The sequence below is a fragment of the Miniopterus schreibersii genome (genome assembly GCF_964146895.1).
Source record: "Miniopterus schreibersii genome assembly, chromosome: 4".
Classification (NCBI taxonomy): Eukaryota; Metazoa; Chordata; class Mammalia; order Chiroptera; family Miniopteridae; genus Miniopterus; species Miniopterus schreibersii.
In genome coordinates, this window is record NC_138105.1 from 16,157,926 (window position 1) to 16,181,298 (window position 23,373).

The following is a 23,373-nucleotide window of genomic DNA, read 5'->3' on the forward strand; positions in this document are numbered from 1 at the left end:
GAACATTCTCTGTCAGTAAAGGAGACCCCGGGCAGCCCTGCCTTGTACTCACACTGCACCCCGGGGCCCCGAGAATGATGGAGCCAGTCCATCTCAAACCTTGATGAAGGAATCCTAAGAACTCTACTTTGGTGAACACCATGTGAATTTTCCAGGGATCACTAATCACGTAGCTTCGAGATGACTAATGTTACCGAGAACACAAGTTGTTTCTCTTTCCAGTTACTGTCTGAGGTGCCTGCTCTTGGTGAAGCTGGCAGTTTCCTGGTAGGCTGGCAAGGGCTGCCCCTGGAGCCATTTCCGAGTATTGCGCATCCATTCCCCCTGCACAAAGTCCGAGAGCTGACCAGGCAGTGCCCCAGCTGCCCAGCACGGGCCCTGGGAGCCAGGGCTTGGGGATTAACCATTACGAAACCCCAGACTTTCCCCTCTTCCTCTGGATTTAGTCCTCTTGGTCCTGAAAGCACGCACACACACACACACGCTCGCGCACGCTCTCTCTCTCTCTCTCTCTAACCCTGTCATTAGGAAACTTCCTTCGAACTGCTCTAATAATTTCACCTGACAGCTACAGAGCATTCAACTTAAACAGCCCTTACCTAGTATCTCCAATAATAAACTAACAAGAGATAGAACAAAGAAAGAGCTCTCCCTGCCTAACAGGTAAATAGTTGTTTCTGCCTCTAATGCCTGATTTCTCCAACAGAGGTGACGGGAAGGGGAACATGGAGGACATGTAGCATTTTCTAAAAATCGAACACAATACAGTGTTATCAGCCAAATCAGTCTAAATAGTGGATTGACATTGTGTCAGATCTTCTTCGACTGCAGCTCGGTCAACACTGAAAGGTGTTTTCTTCTGGACTTAATTTGGCCTTTCGCTCTTCAGGGAATTCAAAAGGTCACTGGCATTGCTGATTAAAAACAAACTGGTATCAGTGACCTCTGCCATGACTCCCTGAAGCCACAGGAAGGGTTGGGCAACGCCTCTGACTCGGTAAACCAAACCTCTCTCCGGCGCTCGTTTGTCAGGGCAGGATTTACGCTGATTATGAGTTGTGGGGTGGGAGAAGTCCTGGAACCTGCTAGGCTGAGGAAAGGACTTGGCAGTTAAAACTACCTAGGTATCTTTGCTTTTCTTTTTTGTGGTCGGCTACTTACACTACTTCCAACGGAAGACTTGAAAACAAAAGGTAGCAATGTAAAATGCTGCAACCCCTTTGTGAAACAGTTTGGCCGGTTCCTTAAATAGTGAAACACAGAGTTACCGTAGGACCTAGCAATCCCACTCCCAGGTGTATCAGCAAAGTGGGAAATATATGTCCTCACAAAAACTTGTACACAAATGTTTATAGCAGCCAAAAAGTGGAAATAATAAAGATACCCATCAACTGATGAAGGGATTAATCAAATGTGATATATTTGTACAAAGGACTATTATTCAGCAATAAAAAGGAATGGAGTTCCGACACCTGATACGACATGGATGAACCTTGAAAATATGCTGCTAAGTGAAAGAAGCCGGCTACAAAGACCACATATGTGTAATTCCATTTACGTGAATTATCCAAGCAGGCAAATGAAAAGTAACAGAAAGAATGGTGGTTACTGAGGCCAGATGGGGTAAGGTTATGCGTAAATGGGGCATGGCTGATAAACTGTACAGGGTTTCTTTTGGGGGTAATGAATATATTGTGGAGTTAGGAAGTGGTGATGGCTGCACAACTGAATATACTAAAAACCACTGAGTTGTATGTTTTAAATGGGTAAATTTTATGGTATGTGGGTATCTCAATATAGCGGTTTAAAAATGAAGAAAAGGAGCCACAAACACCACACACACACTACACACACACATTCACATACCTTCCGGGAGCTTAAACCGATTCTGCCCCTGCGATCAGGGGTCCTTTGTGTTGTCAGAATGAGTAGCTGGTAGGACCACAGCAGCCCCTTGCAGAGGGGAACCGTGAGTTGGGGTTTAGAGGACAGATCTTGAAACTGGATTCACCAGTAAAGGTGGAGCCGCTCATCTCAAGTCCTGCTCATCTATGGGCAGAAGCCTCTCCCCCGCTGACAGGGCAGGACACCAGTTCCTACATGCAGCCCACCCTGGTTTGTCTGCCGTGGAAACTGTGTCACATGATGGTCCGGCTGTGACTCTGCCACATGGGCCCATTTGGGGGACACTCAACAATGACATGGCTCTGGACAGCCTTCGGTGGACCCACTCCCCTGCAGGGTTGCTGGGGCCTGAGTGCTCAAGCTGCTCCCAGGAGAAGAGGCTGGGCTGTCTGTCTGTGCACTTTGATTTGCAAAGGGGCCAAACGAAAATGGAGCAAAAGTTTAAGGACAGTGCTTTGGGGGCTCTGAGGACAATCAAAGAGGATGCAGGCCCAGCAGGCCACGTCACCCTCACCCCCAGGTGCTCTGTGACCAGTGCCCCATTCTTTCTACCTGTGCCTGCTCAGTATCTCTGAAATGATGAACACAGGGGGCCATGTACACTGGGGCAGCCCCTTGGCAGGCAGATGCACTCAAGACTGGGCCCCAGGAGCCCAGCTCTGATCTGACTTGGACCTCGAGGCCCTTATATGGAGCCAGGGCCCAGGGAATCAAGGTGCATTACCTCCTGCACAGCCGAGAGCCAGGCCTGGGTCCTGTCAGATGAAAGCAAAGACCGTCACTAAGAACTATGACAGAATCAGGGTCTTTGTCCAAGACTGATGTAACGACGATGATGACAACCACAACAATAACATACTGAACGCTTAGTATGTGTTGAGAACTATTTTAAATACACGATGCACACTATCTTGATTTTCTCTCACAACCCTCTGTTACGTGCTTGAGGTCACACAGGAGCAAGTGATCAAGCCAGGACGTGAGCTTTAGTAGCCTGAATCTAGTGTCATTTTCTCCAGTACTATGTGGGAACGCTGGCTGCCCTGGATTTCTGGATCTCAGACAGGCAATAGGAGGTGTGGTATAGGCCAGGGTGGGCTGGCTGGCCACGATGGGGAGTGCTTGGGCAAAATGCACTCATCCCTGACTAGGAACTGTGCCCTCACCCCACCTGAGGTCAAGAAGGGAGCCCTGGAAAATGTCCAATTCCTGAAACCAGGCAGCTGCTTTTGCTTCCTCATTGAGCAAAACATACCCTTTCACCCAGGGATCTAGGAAGATTAACCCCAAAGGAGAACTTTATCTGGGGTAAAATCTCAGCTGTAACAGCAACTTAGGCTTTATTCTCAGGATCCTAATTTTAATCTCAGGCAAATGATAAGTTATGACAAAATATGACATCAATTCTGCCTTTTAAAAATATTATTTTTCTAGAGAGGAAAACAAACAAAAGAAAGAAAGAAGAGAATGCATCGAGCAGGCGCTAGTTCCAAATTCTACAGGGCAGGTGTCACCAATCCATTTGCACATCAGGACACCCTGCAGGGCAGCTGGCGGGTACTGGGTCGTGTGGCTCTAGGGGGGGAGGGCAGGGACACAGCGAGGCTTACTGCTTGGAGCTCGCCCAGCGCCCTGCCGTCTCAGAAACCAGCCTCGCCTGCTGTGGACAGCGATGCCGTCAAATCCAAGAGAAAAGGGGCATAGAACCTGCAGCCTCCATTGCCATCCTGAGCTCCCGACCACTTGCAGGATCCCTGTTCTCCACTCCTTTGACGCCTACCCTCTGTCCGGCCCCAAACTCTCAAGGCCACCGCCAGGGGCTGGACTGAGTCCTATGAGGCACAGTCACGTTTATGTCTGTGACCCTGCGAGGAGACTGCCTCTGTCAGCTGACCACACGCTTGACAGCGCATCCTGCTGCTGCTCTCTCATTTTGGGAAAATACACAAACACACACTCGTTGGCAGTCTTACCCATTCACCTGAGATTTTCCTTAGGTAGGGGCTTTGAAAACTCCAGTTTTTTATTTGCTCCCCAGCCCCCATCCTCGTGAGGGGACTTGGAGAAAACTCACCATTATCAAAGACGGTGCCTGCGGTGAACGAGAGCTCCGAGTCGTGCTCAGCCTGGCAGGCGTACAAGGCTTTCGCCTTCCGGAACGGTGTGCTGCGTGAAGACAGGCATTTAGTTAGCAACTTTCCAAACCCTCTGCAAGCTCCAGGCAGTCCATCTCTCTTCTCCCCCTTCCCTGGGGCCGCCTAGCCCTCTGCGGTGGGAAGAGCCTAACCAGGCAGCCAGGTGGTGGAACATGAGGTGGGAAAGCTGCAGAGGTCACCAGAGAAAAATGAGAAACATTCAGAGAAAAGCCGCAAGCCCTGAGAAACCACATTTCTTGTGGGGTCACCTTGTGCCACCTTATAACTTGACCTAGGAGGTATGAGAGCTGAGCAGCGGGAGGGCAGGCTGGGGAGGGGGAGGGGGGAGGGAGGGGCAGGAGAGAACTTCCAGGGTGTACCGGAGAAACTCCCAACAGAGCCTGCTGGAAGTTGGCAATGCTGGGTGAGTCAAAAATGAGAAATTCTAGCAAAGCCAGGTTTCCGTTCTGGGCCGTGGGCTGACATCAGCTTCCCCAGATGTTACTTATTTCTCATGGGGCTGGTGGAGCAGGATTCCAGGGCTGGAACTCCCTGACCGCCAGGTAGGGCAGGGAACAGACAAGATGTGCATGTGAGCAGTTACACATGTGAACATGTGTGGGAGTGTGGGAAGCAGGGAGAGGGGACACCATGCTTTTTTTTTTTTTTTTCCCCCTTCTCATGTCCAACAAGTGTAAACAACCACCACTCTCGTGTATCAGAATCACCTGGAAAGCTTTTAAAAAAATGCAGATGTCTGGATTCTACTGTGACTTGTAGATTTAAATGTAGGCATCAGGATTTTTAAAAAGGTCTCCAAGCGACTCTAGTGTGCAACCAGGGCTGAGAACGGCTGTTCTAGAGCCGGGGTTGGCAAACTCTTCCTGTCAAGGGCCAGACAGGAAATCTTTCAGGCTTTGTGGGCCATATGGTCTCTCGTGTAATTACTCAATTCTGTATTGTAGCATGAAAGCAGCCACACACAACATGTAAAGAAACTAGTGCGGCTGTGTTCCTTCAAAACTTTACTGCGAAGACAGGTGATAGGCCAGATATGGCCAAGGACCACTGAAGGCGAACCCATGTTCCAGAGAATAAAGTGTAAAAACTGGTAAATCCTATTACCTTCTATAAATGTTTGCTTTCATATCCAACTACTTCCAAATGATCTATGGACTCCTCAAGGGACATAAGAAAAATTACATTCAACAGTCAAAAGCTGGCTCTTTATTTGGTAAAAGCAATCTCCTTCTCCCTCCAAGCCATCTGAGGAAGCGTACGTAGGGGCTCCAGGGCAGAATAACAGAAGGGTAAGTAGGTGCTCTGGGTTAGGCAATTATTCAAGGTATATGTATTATTATTTTATCTTCATTTGATTAATGGACAGCCTCAAGGAGTGAGTGGTGCTAAACCTTCCATGGTGCACTAATTTCTAATGACCAACTGAGATTCAGCTGAGGGATGACTGGTGTCCTGTAAATCCAGACAAAATCAGAAGGGCCAAGGCACCTTGGGTCATCCTGGAATTGTTATTTCTTGGAGTCACCAGGTCAGCTTCCCTTTGGGAAAGAGAAGCCCTGGATGGATGGAAACCTATCCCAGGGCCTGGCATCTAGAACTTCTAGTCTGGGCTCCATGAAAACTGAAGGAAAGAAGGCTAATAATGTCTACTGTGCAGAATGATAAGAGTAAATGATTATCCAGAACTTGTTGCCAGGGTGCAGTTCACTGACGCTCTCTCTGGTCTTCTAGTAGCCAAGAGGTGATGGCCAGGTGGGAGAAAATTGGGAAATTCAGAAAAAAGGAAGTGGGTCCTCTGGGAATAAAGGAAAGAAGAGCCTGTAGAATTCATCAGCTGGAATGGAAAACAGCTCTTCCTGTGTAATTATCATTGAAGTCAGAATAAAGTTCAGAGCAAGGGGTACATTCTGTGAGCTGACCAAACCAAGTCTGTGCATGAGCCAGCGAGGGCCAAATATCCAACGTGCAGCTTTCCAGGGAGGGAAAGAAAGTTTTGTTTTGTTTTCTTTCTTTTTTCTTTTTGAGGGAGTCGGCAGCAGAGAGGAGTTGCCTAGCTGTGAACAGTGCTAAGTGGCCAAAACCCCATACTGACAGGTAAGTAGAGCCTGTCATGACATGGAAGGTGGAGGGAGAACCCAGTTGACATTAGTCAGGGTCACTGTCCCTTGAGGACAGGGCAGAGCAGGCGAGGAGAGAGCGAAGAGACTGCGTACAGGGAAATAAAAGGCGAGGGAAAGATCAGCTGAGGTAAGGCTCCTCCAGCTGGATTTTCCTAGAGGTTACTTATTAACCTCATTAAATAAAGGGAATGGGACCAAATGGGGGCAAGCCAGGGAAACCAACGGGCATATCTGGCAGGAAGAAAGCGGAGGGAATGGTGCCCAAGATTATCATTTAAGAGGGGTAATTTTCCACTAATATCAAGCTTTTAGAATTGAATAGTGAAGAGACAATGAACTGGCACAATAAAAAATAAAAACAAAAACAGCTCTGGCCAGTGTGGCTCAGTTGGCTAGAGGGTCGTTCTGTGCACCGAAAGGTCTTGGGTTCGATTCCTGATCAGGGCACAGGCTTCGGTTGTGGGTTCGATCCATGGCCCTGGTTGGGGCACATGGGGAGGCAGCTGATCGATGTTTCTCTCTCTTTCTCCCTTTCCCTCTCTCTAAAAATCAATGAACATGTCCTCAGGTGAGGTGTAAAAGATAATAATAAAAAATAAGTAAATAAAAACATAGGTCAAGAAAGGGCCTGGCTTTTCTCCCCAATTAATAGAATAAAAAATAATAACAAAAATGAAATAAATAAATAAATAGAAAACATAGGTCAGAAAAGAGCCTTGCTTTTCTCTCAAATTAATAGGTGACCATAGTATATAGAGGGTCTCTTCCCCTGAGACCTCCTCCCACCCCCTTAGGATATGCATAAAAATGGGAGGGATGACAGATGGGGTGCTTTTTAAAGGGAACACCTCTGTTCCCCAGGACAAGGGCTGACAAATAAAATACAAGATACCTGGTCAAATTTCAATTTCAGATCAACAAGGAATACTTTTTAGTGTAAGTATATCCCAAATATTACACGAGTTATACTTACACCGGGGGAAAAAATCTTTTGTTGTTTATCTACAATTCAAATGTAACTGGGTATTCTGTGTTTTTATTTTATTTGCTAAATCTGGCAACTCTACCCAAGGAAGAGTATTATCTTTTTAAAAAGTCTGTTGGCCCCGCAAGCCCAGTGTCCCATGCCATACTCCCTCTCAAAGGCCTTGAGCAGTTTGCTTTAGGTAGAATTCCTACCCAAACAGCTCCTGTTGGCACAGAGGCTGTGTTTGTAGGCTTTGGCTCTGAATAAAAAAAAATACAAAATCCCCACCAAGCATCTTTGGTTCTTTGGCTCCCTGGCTCCCTCTCCTCTGCAGTGCCTCTCAGCACTGGACATAGAAAGCCTGGGGTGCCTTCAGCTGCTTCTGTGACAGTGCCTTTCAGACCTCAGCCGGGCCTTCAAGGGCATGAACAAGTTTGGAACCCTTTGCTAGTTCATTTTTAATCTTTGCCTCTGAGCATGGCACAAGGCCAGGAAAGCACTCAGAGGAGTTTCCCTCAAATGCCCTTGCAAGCCTTGCAAAATAATGGCCCACTCTCCATTGTGTGGCATGACAGGGAGATGGGGCAGGCTGCAACTTAGGACCATTTCCAGGGGCCCTTGTGCAAATGCAAGGCATGGGTTTGGGGCTGGGAGCTTTTCTGGGGGTACAAATGAAAGGAAAGGGAAATGTAAAAGTACCCTCTCTCTGATGTGCTGTGAAAGGCATCTTCATTTCTGAGCTTGAACTAACAAGCACCAAAGCTGCTCTGAAGAGGGGAGAGGAAGCCACCTCCATAGGAGATATCATGTAGAAGTTCGTGAGACCATCCATTTGGTATAATTAGTTATTTTTAACTGCTCTGCCTAGGAAAGGAAATCTGAAGTTCATGCTCTGGAAGTAGATTTGGGGAAAGGCTCCACTGGGCCTGTACAATAGGCACATGCCTCACCTCTTGGCTCCATACTGCAACAGCAGCTGTGGGTTTTAGCCCTCTGTGTTGGTGAGCTCTGATGGGCTGGCTCCCCAGTACTGTCTGATCCAGGCTCACCTTGGCATATTTAGCTCAGTGACAGCCTCTTACAAGCCCTACTCGGCGTTGCATATTTCAAAATGGCAGCTTCCTAAAGGGTTGTGGAGCAGCATCTTCAAATGGTGCTATTCTAGCAACGGCCAGAGGAGCCAGGGCTGAGTAACCATGGCCCCAAATACAGCAGGCCGGCAGATTCTACCACCACCGTCCTCTGCCGATCGGGAAATACTTTGGGAGAGGAAAGTTGCAGCTGAAGAAAAAAACCTGGAAATATCTTGGGAGGTAGAAGGGAGTATAGAGGTATAGACTGGACAGACAGGCAACGGGGCCCCAAAGCTCGGAGACATTTCAGGTTTTTAGCTAAATGATTCCACTATCCTGAGTCCCCTAACCCATTCTGTCCAAGGAGCCAACGTCTTGAAGATTTTATTCCTTTTTGATCAAAATGAAGGAGCCATATTCTTCTAATGACCAAGTCTTTGTTATGGTGAGGGAGGCATTTTGGAAGGTGACTGTCTCTGGTCACTGTGGTTTGCTCTGGTTCAGGTCCTCACGGACATCAGTGATCTCACCAGGAGCATCCATGCTATACCTCCCAAAGCACCCAGGATACGTCTAAGATAGCATTAGGAAATAACTTGAGTGACAGGAAAATATGATCTGATTTTAGAGCTTATTCCCAGGTGAAGATAAAAGGATATACTGTCAAGTTATCTTTCTCGTATTCTGGACAAAGCTGGATAGAAAACCGAGTTGAGCAGGCCAGGCCCGGGGGCTGAAAGTTGCACGGAAACTTAAATTTGGGGGCAGCCATATGTTTGACAGAAAGAGTGCTGGGTTGAGGGCAGGAAGTCCTGAATTCTGGATTGGCTCTCGTTTAGCCACGTGACTGTGTACAAGTCACCTCTCTGTGCCTTAGTGTTCTCTCCCTGTCACAGGGTTCAGGCCATTTCTCCTCTCATTCTCGTGTAAGGATGGAACAAAATGATAGATATAAAAGTGAGTGGAGAAGAATAAAGTAATGTGTACATCTGTGTGTAAACAGCACAGGGGTTTCTTTTTTTAAAAAGTGAGACTCAGCTTTATCAAGTATTTAAGCCTCTCTGTTGGACCCACCCCTTAGGGAAAGCCAGCTAGGAGAAATGAGTGGCAAGGAAATGCTGCCAAGGCCCAAAACGCTCGTGATGCGTATAACTGGGCTCTACATTTTGACTGTCTGAGAACAGAGACTAAGCTAGAGAGACACACACGCTGAGGACCTGGACAGCAGAGGGGCCCTGCAGGGGCTTAGTTAATTAATTAATTTCCTGGATTTAAACAGCTTTTTTTTGTCTCCAAAACAATCAAGTGCAAAGAATTAAATCTGGACGTGACCAAAGCAGGGAAACTATAGCATGGCCCTTGGGGGGAGGAACTAGGTCGACCCTCAGAAAGAGGTGCTGCCTATCCCCACGAGAGCTCACGGTTCATGCCCACGGAGACAGAAGCAGGCTGGGAGCACTGACAACTCCTGGGAGCACATGGCGGGAAGGAGGTGGCCACGAGCAATTTAAAGAGAAATCAGTTCATGTTTCGATTCCTTATTCTGTGTCATCTCTCTCCCAGTGGTCTGGTCTCGGCAACTAGGTGTCAGGGCACAGGGTCGATAGCCTAACCCCGCAAGTACACACTGCCTGATGCTACCTGATAAAAATGAAGGGGAGAAAAGGCCAGGGTGTGTCTTGGCACCGTTTCCTCGGATACCACCTAATACCAAAGCACAGAGAGCTCCATGATTCAGACAGCGAGCCAAACGGAAGCCCGCTCGGGAGGCACTCTTTCCCCAAACTTCAAGTATCACAGACCATTAATTCAAATTGAAGGAAGGGTCCAGAAGGGCATGGAGAATGCAGGCTGGTGCATGCAAATCAAGGCAGGGCAGAGGCTGGCCACCTGCTGTCCCTGACTGGCTTTGGATAAAGGGGGCGGATTGGCCATAGTCCGCGATTTTACCTGGAGTCTCCATGAACTGCTTCTTCTGGCCTGTCAAAAAGCAAGTGCAGGTTTGGATGGCAGGGAACAAAGTTGACGAGGCTGAACACTGCATGAAGAGAGGACCAAGCCAATGAGAGGACAACAGCAGCAACAAAAAACCAAACAAATCCTGCAACAGACCTGATGGGGGAGGAGTCGCTGGACGTGGATGAGGTGGGCATAGGGCTGGATGGCGCCGAGAACATGGGCCAGGATGGCGAGAGGGGTGAAGTTGGGCTTGGATTCGGGGGGCTGCAAGACATAACCACCAGAAAACTCGTCAGCACACAGGGGAGCCACAGTGGGAGCACAGGGGGTTCATGGAAGGCCACATGACAGGGCGCTAGAGCTGCCTGGAGGAGCACTGACTCTGGGAGGTGTGGTCAGTGCCAGACAGTTCTCCAGACCAAATCTCCGTGTCTTCCAGCCAATGCCTGCTGGGTAGTTCCTCGGAGCATTAACATGTCTCCTTGCCCTGCAGAATAATTGCTTTCCCGGTGGCAAGAGCCTCATCAGTTGTGTCCACTGTGCCTTTGCCATCGGGTGGTAAGTGCCCTGAATCCACATACGTGACTTTCCACACCCGCATCCTATTGCAGGCCTCTGTCTGTGGCAGGGCTAGCTTAGAACCAGCCTTTAAAGTTGTGTCTCAGCAAAAATGACCATTTTTCCCGGCCACACAGGCTATTCAGCCAGAAAACAATTTCCTGTTTACATTTTTAACTAAATGGGCTGTCTGCCACTGGAGACCCAGAGAAGGTCTGCGTTAGAAAAATGGCAGCGGATGGAGGATGGGTCTGACACATACCCCTTGAGAAAGGGCCTGCAGTTATGGGCAGCATGCTGTTCCTGAGGTTTGCTCTCCAGGTCTGCTCTTTCTTTTTTCATAGATTCTGGGCATTTTGATGCTCAAAGAAAAACCCCAGAGGGGAGGCAGTTAAAAAAAAAAAAAAAAAGGAGAGCCCTGGCCGGTGTGGCTCAGTGGTTAGAGCTTCAGCTAGTGAACCAAAGGGTCGTGGGTTTGATTCTCGGTCAAGGGCACATACCTAGGTTGCAGGTTCGATCCCTGGCCCAGGTCAGGGGGGTGGGGCAACCAATCATTGTGTTTCTCTCACCTCTCTCACCTCTCTCTCGCCCCTTCCCTCCCTTCTATTCTCTCTAAAAATCAATGGAAAAATATTCTTGGGTGAGAACGGAAGAAAGAAAAAAAAAAGGGAATGGGAACCTTAAATCTGTCACTTTGTTCTTTGATCGGTGGCTGATCAAAAGTTTGGAGAGAAAAGGTTGGAATTACTCACTAAAATATGGTTTGATTTTAATTGGTCATGTAGCCCTTTGACATCTTTCCACAAATTACGTAAACAAACATCTGAGCAACTCTGTGAAATCGCACTAAGTGCAAACAGTGCAAACACTAATGATTGAAAAAACAATCATTAGTTTGTTGGCCACACCACCACGCAGCCCCTAACCTCAGCCAATGGCTGGACTGTTTGGTTCAAGCACTTTGTAGAGGTGAAAATCACAGCAATCCCATCCAGGGAATAGACTTTCTAAACATAGTGGGAATTAGCAAGAACACATAAATGTCCTACTTAATGGGACATACTGAATTCAGACATGAGACCCAATCATGGCCCTAATTACCTATGGTTGCAACATAAATTCCTATGGCAATATACAGCAAAAACCCATTGTATGAGTTCATCAGACAGCCTCAGGCTAATTGAATGAAACATTTATTAAGTGCCACTATGTGTATTACATTTCTAGAATATAAATTCCAGGAGGCAGGGATTTTTGTCCATTTTGTTTACAGCTATATCACCAAAGCCTAAAAAAGCGCCTGCAGATATTCAATAAATAATTACTTGAGTAAGTGAATGAATAAATCTTGTTTAACCCCCTAATGAGTCAAAAGGCACTATTATAATTCCCATTTCACAGATGTGGAAATATGGGCCAATATGAGGCTTGCCTGAAGATGCTCAGCCTGTAAGTGACAAGACTGAGGTTCAAACCCCAAGCCCCTGACTCTGAGCCTCTGCTATAGTTGGACTTGCTCTGTTCCTCGATGCTGTGCCAAGTGCCTTCACAGACCCAGCCATAGCATTAGAAGCCTTCTTAAGCCCCACTTCTGACTTTCCTTTAGATGCCTACCATATTTGCAAGGGAAACTGGGAATGCAACAACAGACAGATTCAACAAGACTCAACACACTGTAAATTCCAACAAAATCCCCAATAATGCCTCCATTCTGTCTGATAAATTCATCCAGTAGATGGAAACCATATAGTGGAAGAGATTAAATTAAAAGAGCACGGCCTTTCTCCTCTTTTTCCCCCCATTAATCCAGCAAAGACTAGTTATAGAGTTCCTAGTATGATCAAGACAATAAGTTGCAGCTGGTAAGAAAGGCCTTTCTCAGTCCTCTCACCACAACCTACCCCACTAGATAATGACCTAGCAGACACCAAGGACCTGTGATGACTGCCCCATAGCAGCCCAGCTCAGCCCAGGAACCCAAGTCCTGATCAGGGTCAATGTGGAGGTTCCGGAGAGCAGCCCAGGCCCAGAGGTCTGGATCAATCTGTTCCTCTGCTCAGTGGTCAGCACAGGACAATTAAAAAGTCCTAAGGACTTTTTTTGAGGATTTCTTTTCTCTTTAGTGGCTTTTATAAATAGGAAACACCCCCAGTTTCCTATCTCATCTGTATAAAGAATGATGCCTTTGGCTAAAGGCACAGTTGGGAACATAGTCTATGAACACAATGTGGGTTCTAACTGTTTTCTCACGTCATCGGATATCTAAGTGGTTCCTGGCCAGTGGTATGTGGCTGAAATTATCTGGGGGTGTGGCTGGAATTCAGGGCATTCACAGGACTACAGGAACTTACTCTTCAATCCCCATGCCAATTACCACAGTATTAACTGTAATTTTTACCAATTAACAAAATTTCATTTGTTTGTGTTTAGTCATAGCAATAACATTTATTAGCTATAAAATGACCACAATTTAAAATCTATGACAATAGATTTCTTATGACAATAAAATGCCACAGCACTTCTATGAGTTTTCAAACTGTGAATGGAATTACACCTTTTGTTTATTTGTGCTTCAGAGCCATGTCAAGAAAACTCACAATCACAATACCACTGAACATGCTTATATACCACATAGACTGATGCCCATAGCAGCAGAATGACTGTAAACATATAAATGCTCCTCCAAGGAAGAGAGTGCACATTATATTTTAGTTTTGATGCAACTCAGAAAACACACAGGTGGGAAACAAGGTGCACGGAATGAGAATGGCCCACGACTCTGTATAATCTTTCACTCCAGAAGTGTCTGAGTAAGGTTACTTAAAACTGACAACAGAGCACCCCTAAAATGTCCAAAACAGACAAAAAATGATCAGCTTTCCTATTGGCTCTGGAACCTACTAAATTCTCAAACTCTTTTCCCACCAATGAGGCCAAAGATAACAGGATAGGAGAAAATAATTTTATAACTACAGTCTTAGCAGATGACCCCTGAAGGCTTCTCTGCAGCCCTCAGAGACCAGCTGGAAGGGAGTATCTGAGCCGAATATCCCAGCACACGTTTTAGCCATATCCAGGCCCAACTGTAGCAGCAACAGCTTAGACGTTAGCATGGGAGGAACACTGGCTCGTTTGATTTGGATTCAAGTGGAAGGCTTGCATCAGCTCTAGTTTGCTGGTCCACAGTGTCCTCAGAAGTCCCAGTCAATCCCTTTGACATTCACTGGACAGTGAAGAAATAACGGTTTAGGAAGATAAGGCTCAAAGGCCTGGCAGCATGCTGGGCCGTGGCTGATAGTTCACGCAATATCATGAGCTTGACACCCTTCTGTGGTGACTCACTGGAATGGTGGCACGTCTGCTGTACCAGCCAGGCATGCCTGCCCAACTGTGGACGGAACTGCCCTGCAGGCTCCCCATCTGATCATGGCTGTGGCAGGCCCCCTCTGGTCTCTACACCACAGGCGTTAAAACCCGAGCTGCTACAGACTGAGCAGTAAGCTGGCCTTTAAGGAGAAAACTAATCTTTTTATATTTTGATACTCAAAATTACAGATGGCCTTGTAGAAAATTGGAAAATACCAAAAAGTAAGTAATAAAAGCATACATAATTTATCCCCCTGATAATCACTGTTAACATCTTGACATATTTCCTCACTTTTTTGGGGGGATAGATAATACCACACACAGGGTGAGGCAAAAGTAGGTTGATAGTTGTTCATATGGAAGATACAATAATTAATAAATAATAAGAATAAACTCTGTTTCATGTACTCACAAATGCAAACCTACTTTTGCCCCACCCTGTACATGGTTATAGCCTTTAATAATGCATTTTCTGATACTATTAAATAGCCTTTGATATCATGTTTTAAAATGGCTACAGGGTACCCTGTTACAGTGTATGCCTTGATTTATGGAACCATTCTCTTATTGTGTACACTCCCCTTCGGCTATTATAAATAGTGCTGCAGCTCACATCCTTGCTGAGGACCACTGCCTGTGTCTCCAATTGTTTCCTTAGCATAAATTCCTGGACGTTAAATCAGTGGGTCAAAGGCTAGGAGGTTTTCTTAAAGGGTCCTGGCACATCCTAGCAGCTTTTCAGAAAGGTTCTACTGAATTGCACTCCCACCAACAGTGTAGGGGGCTGCCCCTTCCCTCCCGCCATGGCCCCACCAGCATGGAGCATTATCATTTAAAACAATTAGGTGGACTTTGATTTTTTTCCCCCATTCACAAAGGTTACTTCGGATTTTTCTCTTTCCTCGCATTTCCAATAATAAAAAAATGAATATAAGTCCCTTCCCATGTTCTGTTTCCATCTGGAAGCAGTGGTAATTTTCCAAAGGGCATTCTGCCAAGAAGGCAGTGTGGGGAAGGAGACAGGCAGATGGACAGAGAGACAGAAAAACACACCTGGGGATGTGAGACCCCTGGTGAAATGGTATGGCCGCTCCGAGAGAAAGTGGGAGTGGTGCATGGTTAGCTTAGTCTCGGCCTCTCAAAGATCAGAGGGATGTAAGAGGGATGAGGTACATAGGTGGAGCCAAAGAGTATTGCGCCAGCAGCGTACTGAGGAGCAGTCACTTAACTGGCATTTATATCTCTCTGCCAGGCAGTTAACTGTGATCTGCAGCCCAGGTTCCCGGGCATGGGGAGGGCCATGGGATCGCCGGCCCAGGGATGACCTTAATGCTCCCTCAGTCTCCCATCCCAATTAAACCTGGGCCAGGGACGCTGCTAATAAGTCCAAGGAGGACCACTTGTATTTTTCATTCTTTCCCCCTATAATAAAAAAGAACAGAAAATTCCGTGAACACCTATAAAGTCCTATCTAATCTAATCCCAAATTAGTGAATTCTTTTGCTTTGTGAAATATCCCTTTACATCTTGAGTTAAAGTACCATAAAAAAAGAAGGAACCTCAAACTTCAGCCAGGGAAACAGGGCCAAAAGAAATACTGGGAAACTGGATAGTGGTGAATCAGAGCATATTACGCAAAAACCGACTTTAATTTGTTGAAAATTTGAACACATATATTCTTTACATGTGCCCGCTGAAGCTTTTACAATACAGAAATCCTATACAGGTCCAACCTCCTGAATCTTTAATGTGTGCCTCACAACTTTACAACGGGAAAATCCATGTGCCCCCGAGCTGCACTGCTCTGTTTTCTTTTCTGACTCCTACTGGTGTGCACAGTATTTACAGATTCTTCCCCTTCCTCTAGCAGAATTCCACATGCATCTTTATTCAGATAGTGACAGAGTCCTGAGTTTTATTTTAATGAGAGGAGCTGTTGAAACTCCCCCTAAGGCCTTAGCAATTATACGCAACTGCTTTTAAAATACTTTTGAAATTATTTGCTTTTAAAATAGTGCAGCTAGTCTAAGTGTGGTGATTCTGTCTTCCAGCTTCAAAAAATTTCCTGATGTATTAGTTTCAAATAAAATTAAAATTCACATGGAGTGTGGTGGGAATGGCAAATAATTTCATGATTTAAATAAAATCCAAGAATAGGGCCTCTGTCATTGTTCAGGTTCCCCAAGTCAACCATTCAAACCTCTTCATGTAGCATAACCCAGAAATATGAGGTAGAGGGGAAAACTCTGAATTGGAATTAAAGGTGCTTAGACAAGGGGTCCTAGTTCAACTGCTCATTGCATAGGAAAGAACCTCGAGGGAAAGGACCTATAAGGTTAAATGGAACAAATGCCTCCGTTGCGCTCCATGGCGCACAACACTTACTGAGCGCAGAAGTCTTTCCTGTTAAACCTAAGTATAGCTCCTTAATCTTTTTCAATGACACATTTTAGGTACATCAGGAAAAAAAATGTATTTACTCTCTTACAACTAAAAAAATTCACAAATTATGAAGTTATTTGTAAGAAAACACTGAAGCGTTTTGGGGGCATAACAAAGGTTTTACGTGGTAACATTTGCTATTTCAAAAGATTTGAATGGTTGCTGAGAAATCCCAATACATCCTTACTGTCTTAAACTGAGTGCCGTACAACTGCTGTGCTCTAAATAACGGAGATATTGCAAAAACAAATCAACTCACTGCAATTTAAAAGGAAAAGGAAGCGACAGTGCTCTAGATTCAATCTCCTACTGTCCTGAGGCATAATTTAAAGCCACCATTCCAATTAGAGGAATGTTTAAACACTATTCTTAAAATCTACAAGCCAGGAACTGTACCTGCCTCGGGGGGTTGAGAATGGAGGCCTGGGTGCACAGGCATGCATTGGACACTCAGTTTTCACTGTTATATTTGTTTATACTGCTTGAATTTTAAAAATCATGAGCTTATATTATTTAATATTAATAGTGGAAAGCACTCTTCTATAAATGGTGCTAGGATAATTGGAAATCTGTGTGGAAAAAGTGACACTTGATCCTCTATCTCATATCATACCTAACAAATGATTTCCAGGTGGATTATAGATCTAAATGCCAAAGGCAAACAATAAAGGTTTCAGAAGAGAATAAGTCTAGGAAACTACCCAACAGGGCATAAAAAGCACTAATCATTAAAAAATACTGATATCCCTAAAGACATTAAAATTAAGAACTTTTATTTATCAAAAAGAAACATTAAAAGAGAGCAAAAGACAGCCTACAACACATAAGTAAACAAAGGGCTCATAATCAGAACACGTCCTGATCAGTAAGAAAGACTGATAACCGAGTGAGAAATGGGCAAGAAACTTGAACAGGAACTTTAGAAGAGAAAATACAAGAGAAAAGTTGCTCAACTTTTCCGTAAGGCAGGAAATACATATTAAAACCACAGGGAGATGATCCTGCACACCTACCAAAATGACTACATAGCTAACATCTAAATGCTGAAAATACCAAGTGTTTACATGATGTGGAACATCTGGAACTCTTGTACGTTGCTGGAGGAGGGATGTAAACTGCTATACCCACTTTGGACAACAGTTGGGCATTATCTAGGGAAGGTGAAGATATCATTCATTCTCTATGACCCAGCAGTTCCGTTTCCAGACATATACCCTAGAGCACAGTGTGTATGTGTGCACCAGAAGACATACATGAGAACGTGTAGAGCAAGTTCTTTGTAAAAGCAAAAACTGAAAACAATCTTGAAGTTCAGCAAAAGTAGAATGGAGAAATAATTTTAGTATTTTAATACAATGGAGCACTCTACTACAATAAAAATAAAGGAGCTACAGCTAAATTAATGACCCTTAAAACCACTGAGCAAAGGAAGACAGACTCAAAATAATAAAACAAAATAATGTCTTCTAGGGATGCATACAGGTGATCCTTATTATTTGTAGATTTTGCCTTTGTAAATTCACCGACTTGCTAAAATTTATTTGTAACCCTAGAAAAAATACGGTGCTTTCATAGTCACTTGCAGACACACGTAGAGCAATGAAAAACTTGAGTCACTCTGAGTCACCTGATGCACACATTCCCACCTGAGGTCAGTCACAGGAATGCTCTGCATTCTTGTTTCTAAGTGTAAGAAGGCTGTGTGCGCTGTGCCTTAGGGGGAAACGGTGTTTTTAATGAGCTTCATTCAAGCACGGCTTATAGAGCTGCTGGTCAAAGTTAATGATATTAAATAAGGTGTCTTTAAACACAAATACACATAAAACAAGGTTATGTATTGATCAGTTGACAAAAATGTTGTGACCAGAGGCTCACAGGAACCTAACCCTGTATTTCCCCTAGGAGCGATGATCCAGCATTTACTAATTCAGTGTCTGTGGTGACGTCATGAAACTACTGCATGTAACAAATATCTGTATTTAAGAGGTAAAAATATAAATACAAACAAGGAACTGGTTACTGTAAATGTCAGATTAGTAGTTACCTTTGAGGGGCAAGGGGGAGAGGATTATGATAGGAAGGAGAAAGCACGAGACGTGAACACTTCTGGGGTCTTGGCAAGGTTGTACTTCTTAACCTTTTGGGTGGTTATGTGGGTGTTTACTAAATAATAATTTATTTTGTTTATAAATGTAAGCTGTATATTTATATTTCATGCCTTTTCTATATAACAAAAAAGATCTGCAAACCTATCTTAAAACATACCTATGGACAGTCAGTATACCAACATATAAACAGCATTCTCTGGGTGATGAGATTAAAGATCATTTTTATTCTTTGTGCTTTTAAAATACGTTCCACATTTTCTGCAGTTGATAGGTTACATTTATAACCAAAAAAAAAAAAAAAGTGTTAATAGAAAAAATAATCTCCCTAATTATACAAAGGCTACTTTTATGCTCTAGAGGACGGGTGTTTAATGGAGGCGAAATGACAGTTTAGTGTTTGTTGCGCTAATCTGTGGTTTAAGCTGCATAACACAGTTGGCAGCTCCCAACTGTCTGTACTGTTTCTCTTCTTTTTTAGTCAAATAAAGTCAACAAATATTTATTGAGCACCTTCCATATGCGAGAACTATTTTTCCCTCCTTCTCCTGTCACTGAGAAATAAGGCAGGCTCTTCTAGAGACTATTGTTCATCTTGGTAAAGTTCTTACAGTTAATGAATGGTGTCTTCCTTTCGCCTGGGGAATGGGGAAGTTGAGGAGGACCCTCCGATGTCACACTGAGTAAGCTGCACAACATGTTAACAACATTGGCTGAAAGTCACTGGCCATCTGGCATACTCTGCTATACGGTCTGCTTTCAGGGGATATTTCCTGTTTGGACTAGGGGGAGGAAAAGGAGGGAAAGGGATTCAGTAAGAATCTAAATGTCCACTGCTGAAAACAAAGGAGCATCTAAAATTAGCAGTGGTGGCCCAAGATACGTTAGCTTAAAAATAACCCTGGGGAAAGGGGGTTCCCTGAATAAGAGCCTAAAATATTTCACTATGTTCAGAACTCCCAGCAATAGGAAAAAGCTCTCCTGCTAAAGGTAATGCCCACAACAATTAGGTTAAACTCCCGTAACCCTACAAAACTTGATCCATGAAAGGCACATAAGGCAGAGAGATAAGGAGAGATGAACTTTGATGAAAAGATCAATAGTCTGTCTCTGACTTCCCCCCACTCCACCCCACCCCCAAACAAGTAGGTGATTCCCCTCTAATTCTAGTACTCATTCAACAGTCTAAACAGATGGAAAATTGTTCCTGAGCTGATCTTGACCTGCTCAAACATCGTCTCTACTCCATTTGTACCCTCCACGCCCGGCCACAAGCCATCGTGGGATTAGGTACAAAACCCGCATTCACCCCGCGACCACGCTGCCCTCCACAGTGGCTGACCCAGGCTGCAGTGAAGGGGTGCAGCCTCGCGAGGTGTCACGGTGATTTTCACCCCTTGTTCATTTGGTTCTGAGGAGCTCACTGACTCGACTGGAAAAAACTTTAAATGATTTTCCAGCAAAGTCACCCTTTCCAGTGGAAAAAAAGAGTTTTAACATCTGTGAATAAAAACACTCCCAAGGAAAATGATTTTTATATTCTGCTCTAGTTCTTGCACTCCCAAACCAAACACCCACCGAGAAGTCAATGAAAACTGACACAGCCAAACACCATCCATTCTGACCTCACGCAATTAAAATTTCTATTGTTTCCCAAATCTGACATAGATCTGAATTACTTTGGACAATCTTTACATTCCTAGGAAAATGTACTCTGTAAATAAGGTTTTCAACATAGATGCTTTAACTTATGAGGACCATTTTTCATGATCATTTCAAATGCAAATCTGATCATAAACACTTCAGTGCTCCCCCCTTGCTCCCAGAGTGGAGACCAAGGCCTTCTCATCCAGATGGACGTAAGAGTCTCGAGCCTGGATTCTTTGCCTTTTACCATTCCAATCCATCCTAGTGCACATCATAACCACATGTACCTCCTAAACACATAGCTTAATAAATAGGTGTTGAATGAATAGCAATTTCCTGCTCATAAACTCCCCATTACCTACTGAATGTAGAACACATTTCCTACCCCGGTGTAGGAGACTATGTAGTTACAGTTTAATCCTGCCCCCCGTTTTCCCACCCCTCTTTTTCTGGTTCATTTGCAGAAGTTCTTTTCTGCTCTGAGTGATACAGGTGAGTCCAACGTCCCACCGATTTCACTGCAGGGCAGGCATGGGTCCAGGCTGGCTACTAGGAGTCCCCCTTCCCCCTGGCCACAGTCAAGGCTGAATATGTAACTGATCACAGTTCATTCATGGGTCCAGTGTATACATGCTGTTCTTTCTGGATACAAACCCTAAATGCTTTGGCTTAGGGCGACCAGAGCTCTTTTTCCCATTACATGGCAAACATCTGTCTGCAAGAGAAGTTTAAAAAAAATAAAAGAAGGGAAGATGAGCCAAGTAAAATAATAATTTGGGCTCCTGGATCCAATTGTGCTCGAGGTTAGATCCACCCTGAGGTTTCCCAAAATTCTAAGTTTATAACTTCCACTTTTTCCTCAAGCTGGTTGGGTTTTTGTCGTTTGAAGGTCTTTCACAACATGGCCCCAATGCTCTTCTTGGACACAGTGCTTGTCTTCATGTCCTGAATGCTCTCTAGGTCAGCAAAATTTCTCTTAAAGGGCCACATAGTAAATATTTTCGACTCAGTAGACCAAGAGACAAAATTGAGGCTGTTTGTGAGCAAATTAAATTTCCTCCCAAAGCCTCAGAAGCTGGTCCATTTGTACCATCTGTCATAAGGGAAACTAGAAACCACTGTCTGCCTGCCTGAGCTCTGCTCTTATCAAGAAAGTTGTAATTACCTCTTGGGTGAAGGATTTGCATCATTACAGTAAATCCCTTATTCAGCACATCTTGTATTAGGGAGGCATTCTGACCCTAAAAGGGGTTTTTTCCTCTCGCCCTGTAAAGATGCAGTAAAACCTCAGCTCTTCGGAGCCTGGCAGAGTGAACGGTACACCAGCCTTGTCTGTTACTTGACGACACATATTTACTGAACAATGTTTACTGCGAACCTGCTACATGGCAGGTCCGGTGCAGGCACTGGGAAGGGAGCAGAAAAAAGCACAGCGAGGCTTCTGCTCTCAGGCAGCTTGCGCTCAAGTGCTGCGAACTGCAAGGGAGGGTGTGAAGCACAGGCTGTGTGGAGGGAAAACTTCCATTTGCCTTTTTAATCTGCTCCTTGTAAGATTTGTATTTTACATATGTTTTCTGATGTGTATAACATAACAATTAGTAAGGTCAGTATATACTTTACAAATAAGTAAATAAAAACAAGAAACATATTGGAGGTATATGTCCCAAATATTTTTTCTGATAATATTTTGATCATTTTAGTGAATAAAATAGTTAAGGAAACACTGGTGTGTTTGTGTGTGTAATAGACAAGTAAACAAATAAGATCATTTTAGGTGGTACAAAGAGCTATGAAGAAAATAAAAGTATTAAGAGCCATGAGGTGGGGCGGTGTGAAGGTGAATACTTGGGAAGGAGAAGGTGGGTGAGGGGATCTGGATTCAGTGAATGGGCCCTGCTTCCTTCAGCAGTAATAGCTGAGTAGAGTGCTCAGGGCTTATTTTCTTAACCGCCAGTAGGAACTTCTTATTTTAACCATTTGCAACAAAAACAAAAACCAAGGCCTGTTTCCTCCTCAGCTCCCTCACAGTCTTTTTGCTGAATCACTGAGCTTTTTCCTAGAATACCGTGTGAACTTAATGGAAAGGGTCCTATTTTGAAGGAAAGAAAATCAGTAATAAATACTGGCCTGGCGGAAGGAGAATTCCCAGTAGTGCCTGGTGACAGCTAAACATACTTTTCCTGCAAGAAACTGTTTCCTGGTAAAGCTAAAAAATCATTTTGTTTGGGGACACAAATGTTTGCCTTTTCAATGACATCTCTAGGAGCCCTTAAAAAGTATGTTGCTTGCTCCTTTTTGGAAGAAAGGAACTACATAAGCCACAAACAAACAGCCTGGAGACTTTTCTTCCTTTGTGTGAGTTGTCACATCTCTAGGTCTCTACAGACCAAGACCATGGTTAAATACCCTAGTTATCATACCTCTTTTTTCTAGGTCACTCTGACTTTCACTACCTGAAGTTCTACTCACTTTTTGCCAGTATATTTATATCGATTCACTTACAAAGGTATTCAGTATTACAGGCCCATTCAGGGGTCACCAGTCTATATTTTCAAACACACCTGCCTGAGATGTAAGGACGAACCTTCTACAAATGTCACCTCCCAAAGCCTACTCCATGTCTCTGTCAGCTCTTCCTTCCTAACATCATCCAGGCTTATGGTGACACAATGGTACTCTGTGTAGACTTAACCTTTCTGTCACTTTGCCATGAAACTATGGAAATGAAAGGAGAATCTGCCTGGGGGAAGACTATTGTAAATCACAATGACAAAAATGAAAGGAAATAAAATGTATTTTCCACAATGAAAAGGCCTCACACCATCAAGTAATTAAAGGAGTTGGGCTGGGTTGGGGCCTAAAAATCTGTATTTTTTAAATGTTGTCCCACCCCTACCCCCACCCCAGCCACGTGGTTCTGATAAGCAAGCAGAGACGGGAACCACGGTCCTCGGTTTCTGTAGGCTCCACGTCAGCTTTGGAATGTGAACGCACCAGGTGCTTAGCAGCAGAACATGTTTGCGATTATTTTGTTCCTGCAAAAATTTTGATTTATTTGCACGGATTTTCTTATTA

At 44.5% G+C, this 23,373-nt stretch overlaps 1 protein-coding gene across 5 annotated transcripts in view; it reads right to left on the reverse strand.

The window, feature by feature from the left end:
• ARHGAP26 (Rho GTPase activating protein 26) overlaps positions 1-23,373 on the reverse strand; it is a 405,589-nt gene that overhangs the window by 10,433 nt on the left and 371,783 nt on the right. The window contains exons 21-23 of one of the 5 annotated variants that reach the window (XM_081134782.1): positions 10,334-10,444; positions 10,172-10,201; positions 3,980-4,071 (exon numbers count right to left, since the gene is read on the reverse strand). In XM_081134782.1, the coding sequence (XP_080990908.1) occupies positions 3,980-4,071; positions 10,172-10,201; positions 10,334-10,444 (233 nt within the window). Of the gene's footprint in view, positions 1-3,979; positions 4,072-10,171; positions 10,445-23,373 lie in introns of those variants that run through there. The other 4 variants (XM_081134785.1, XM_081134783.1, XM_081134781.1 and 1 more) reach the window with 4 other exon arrangements.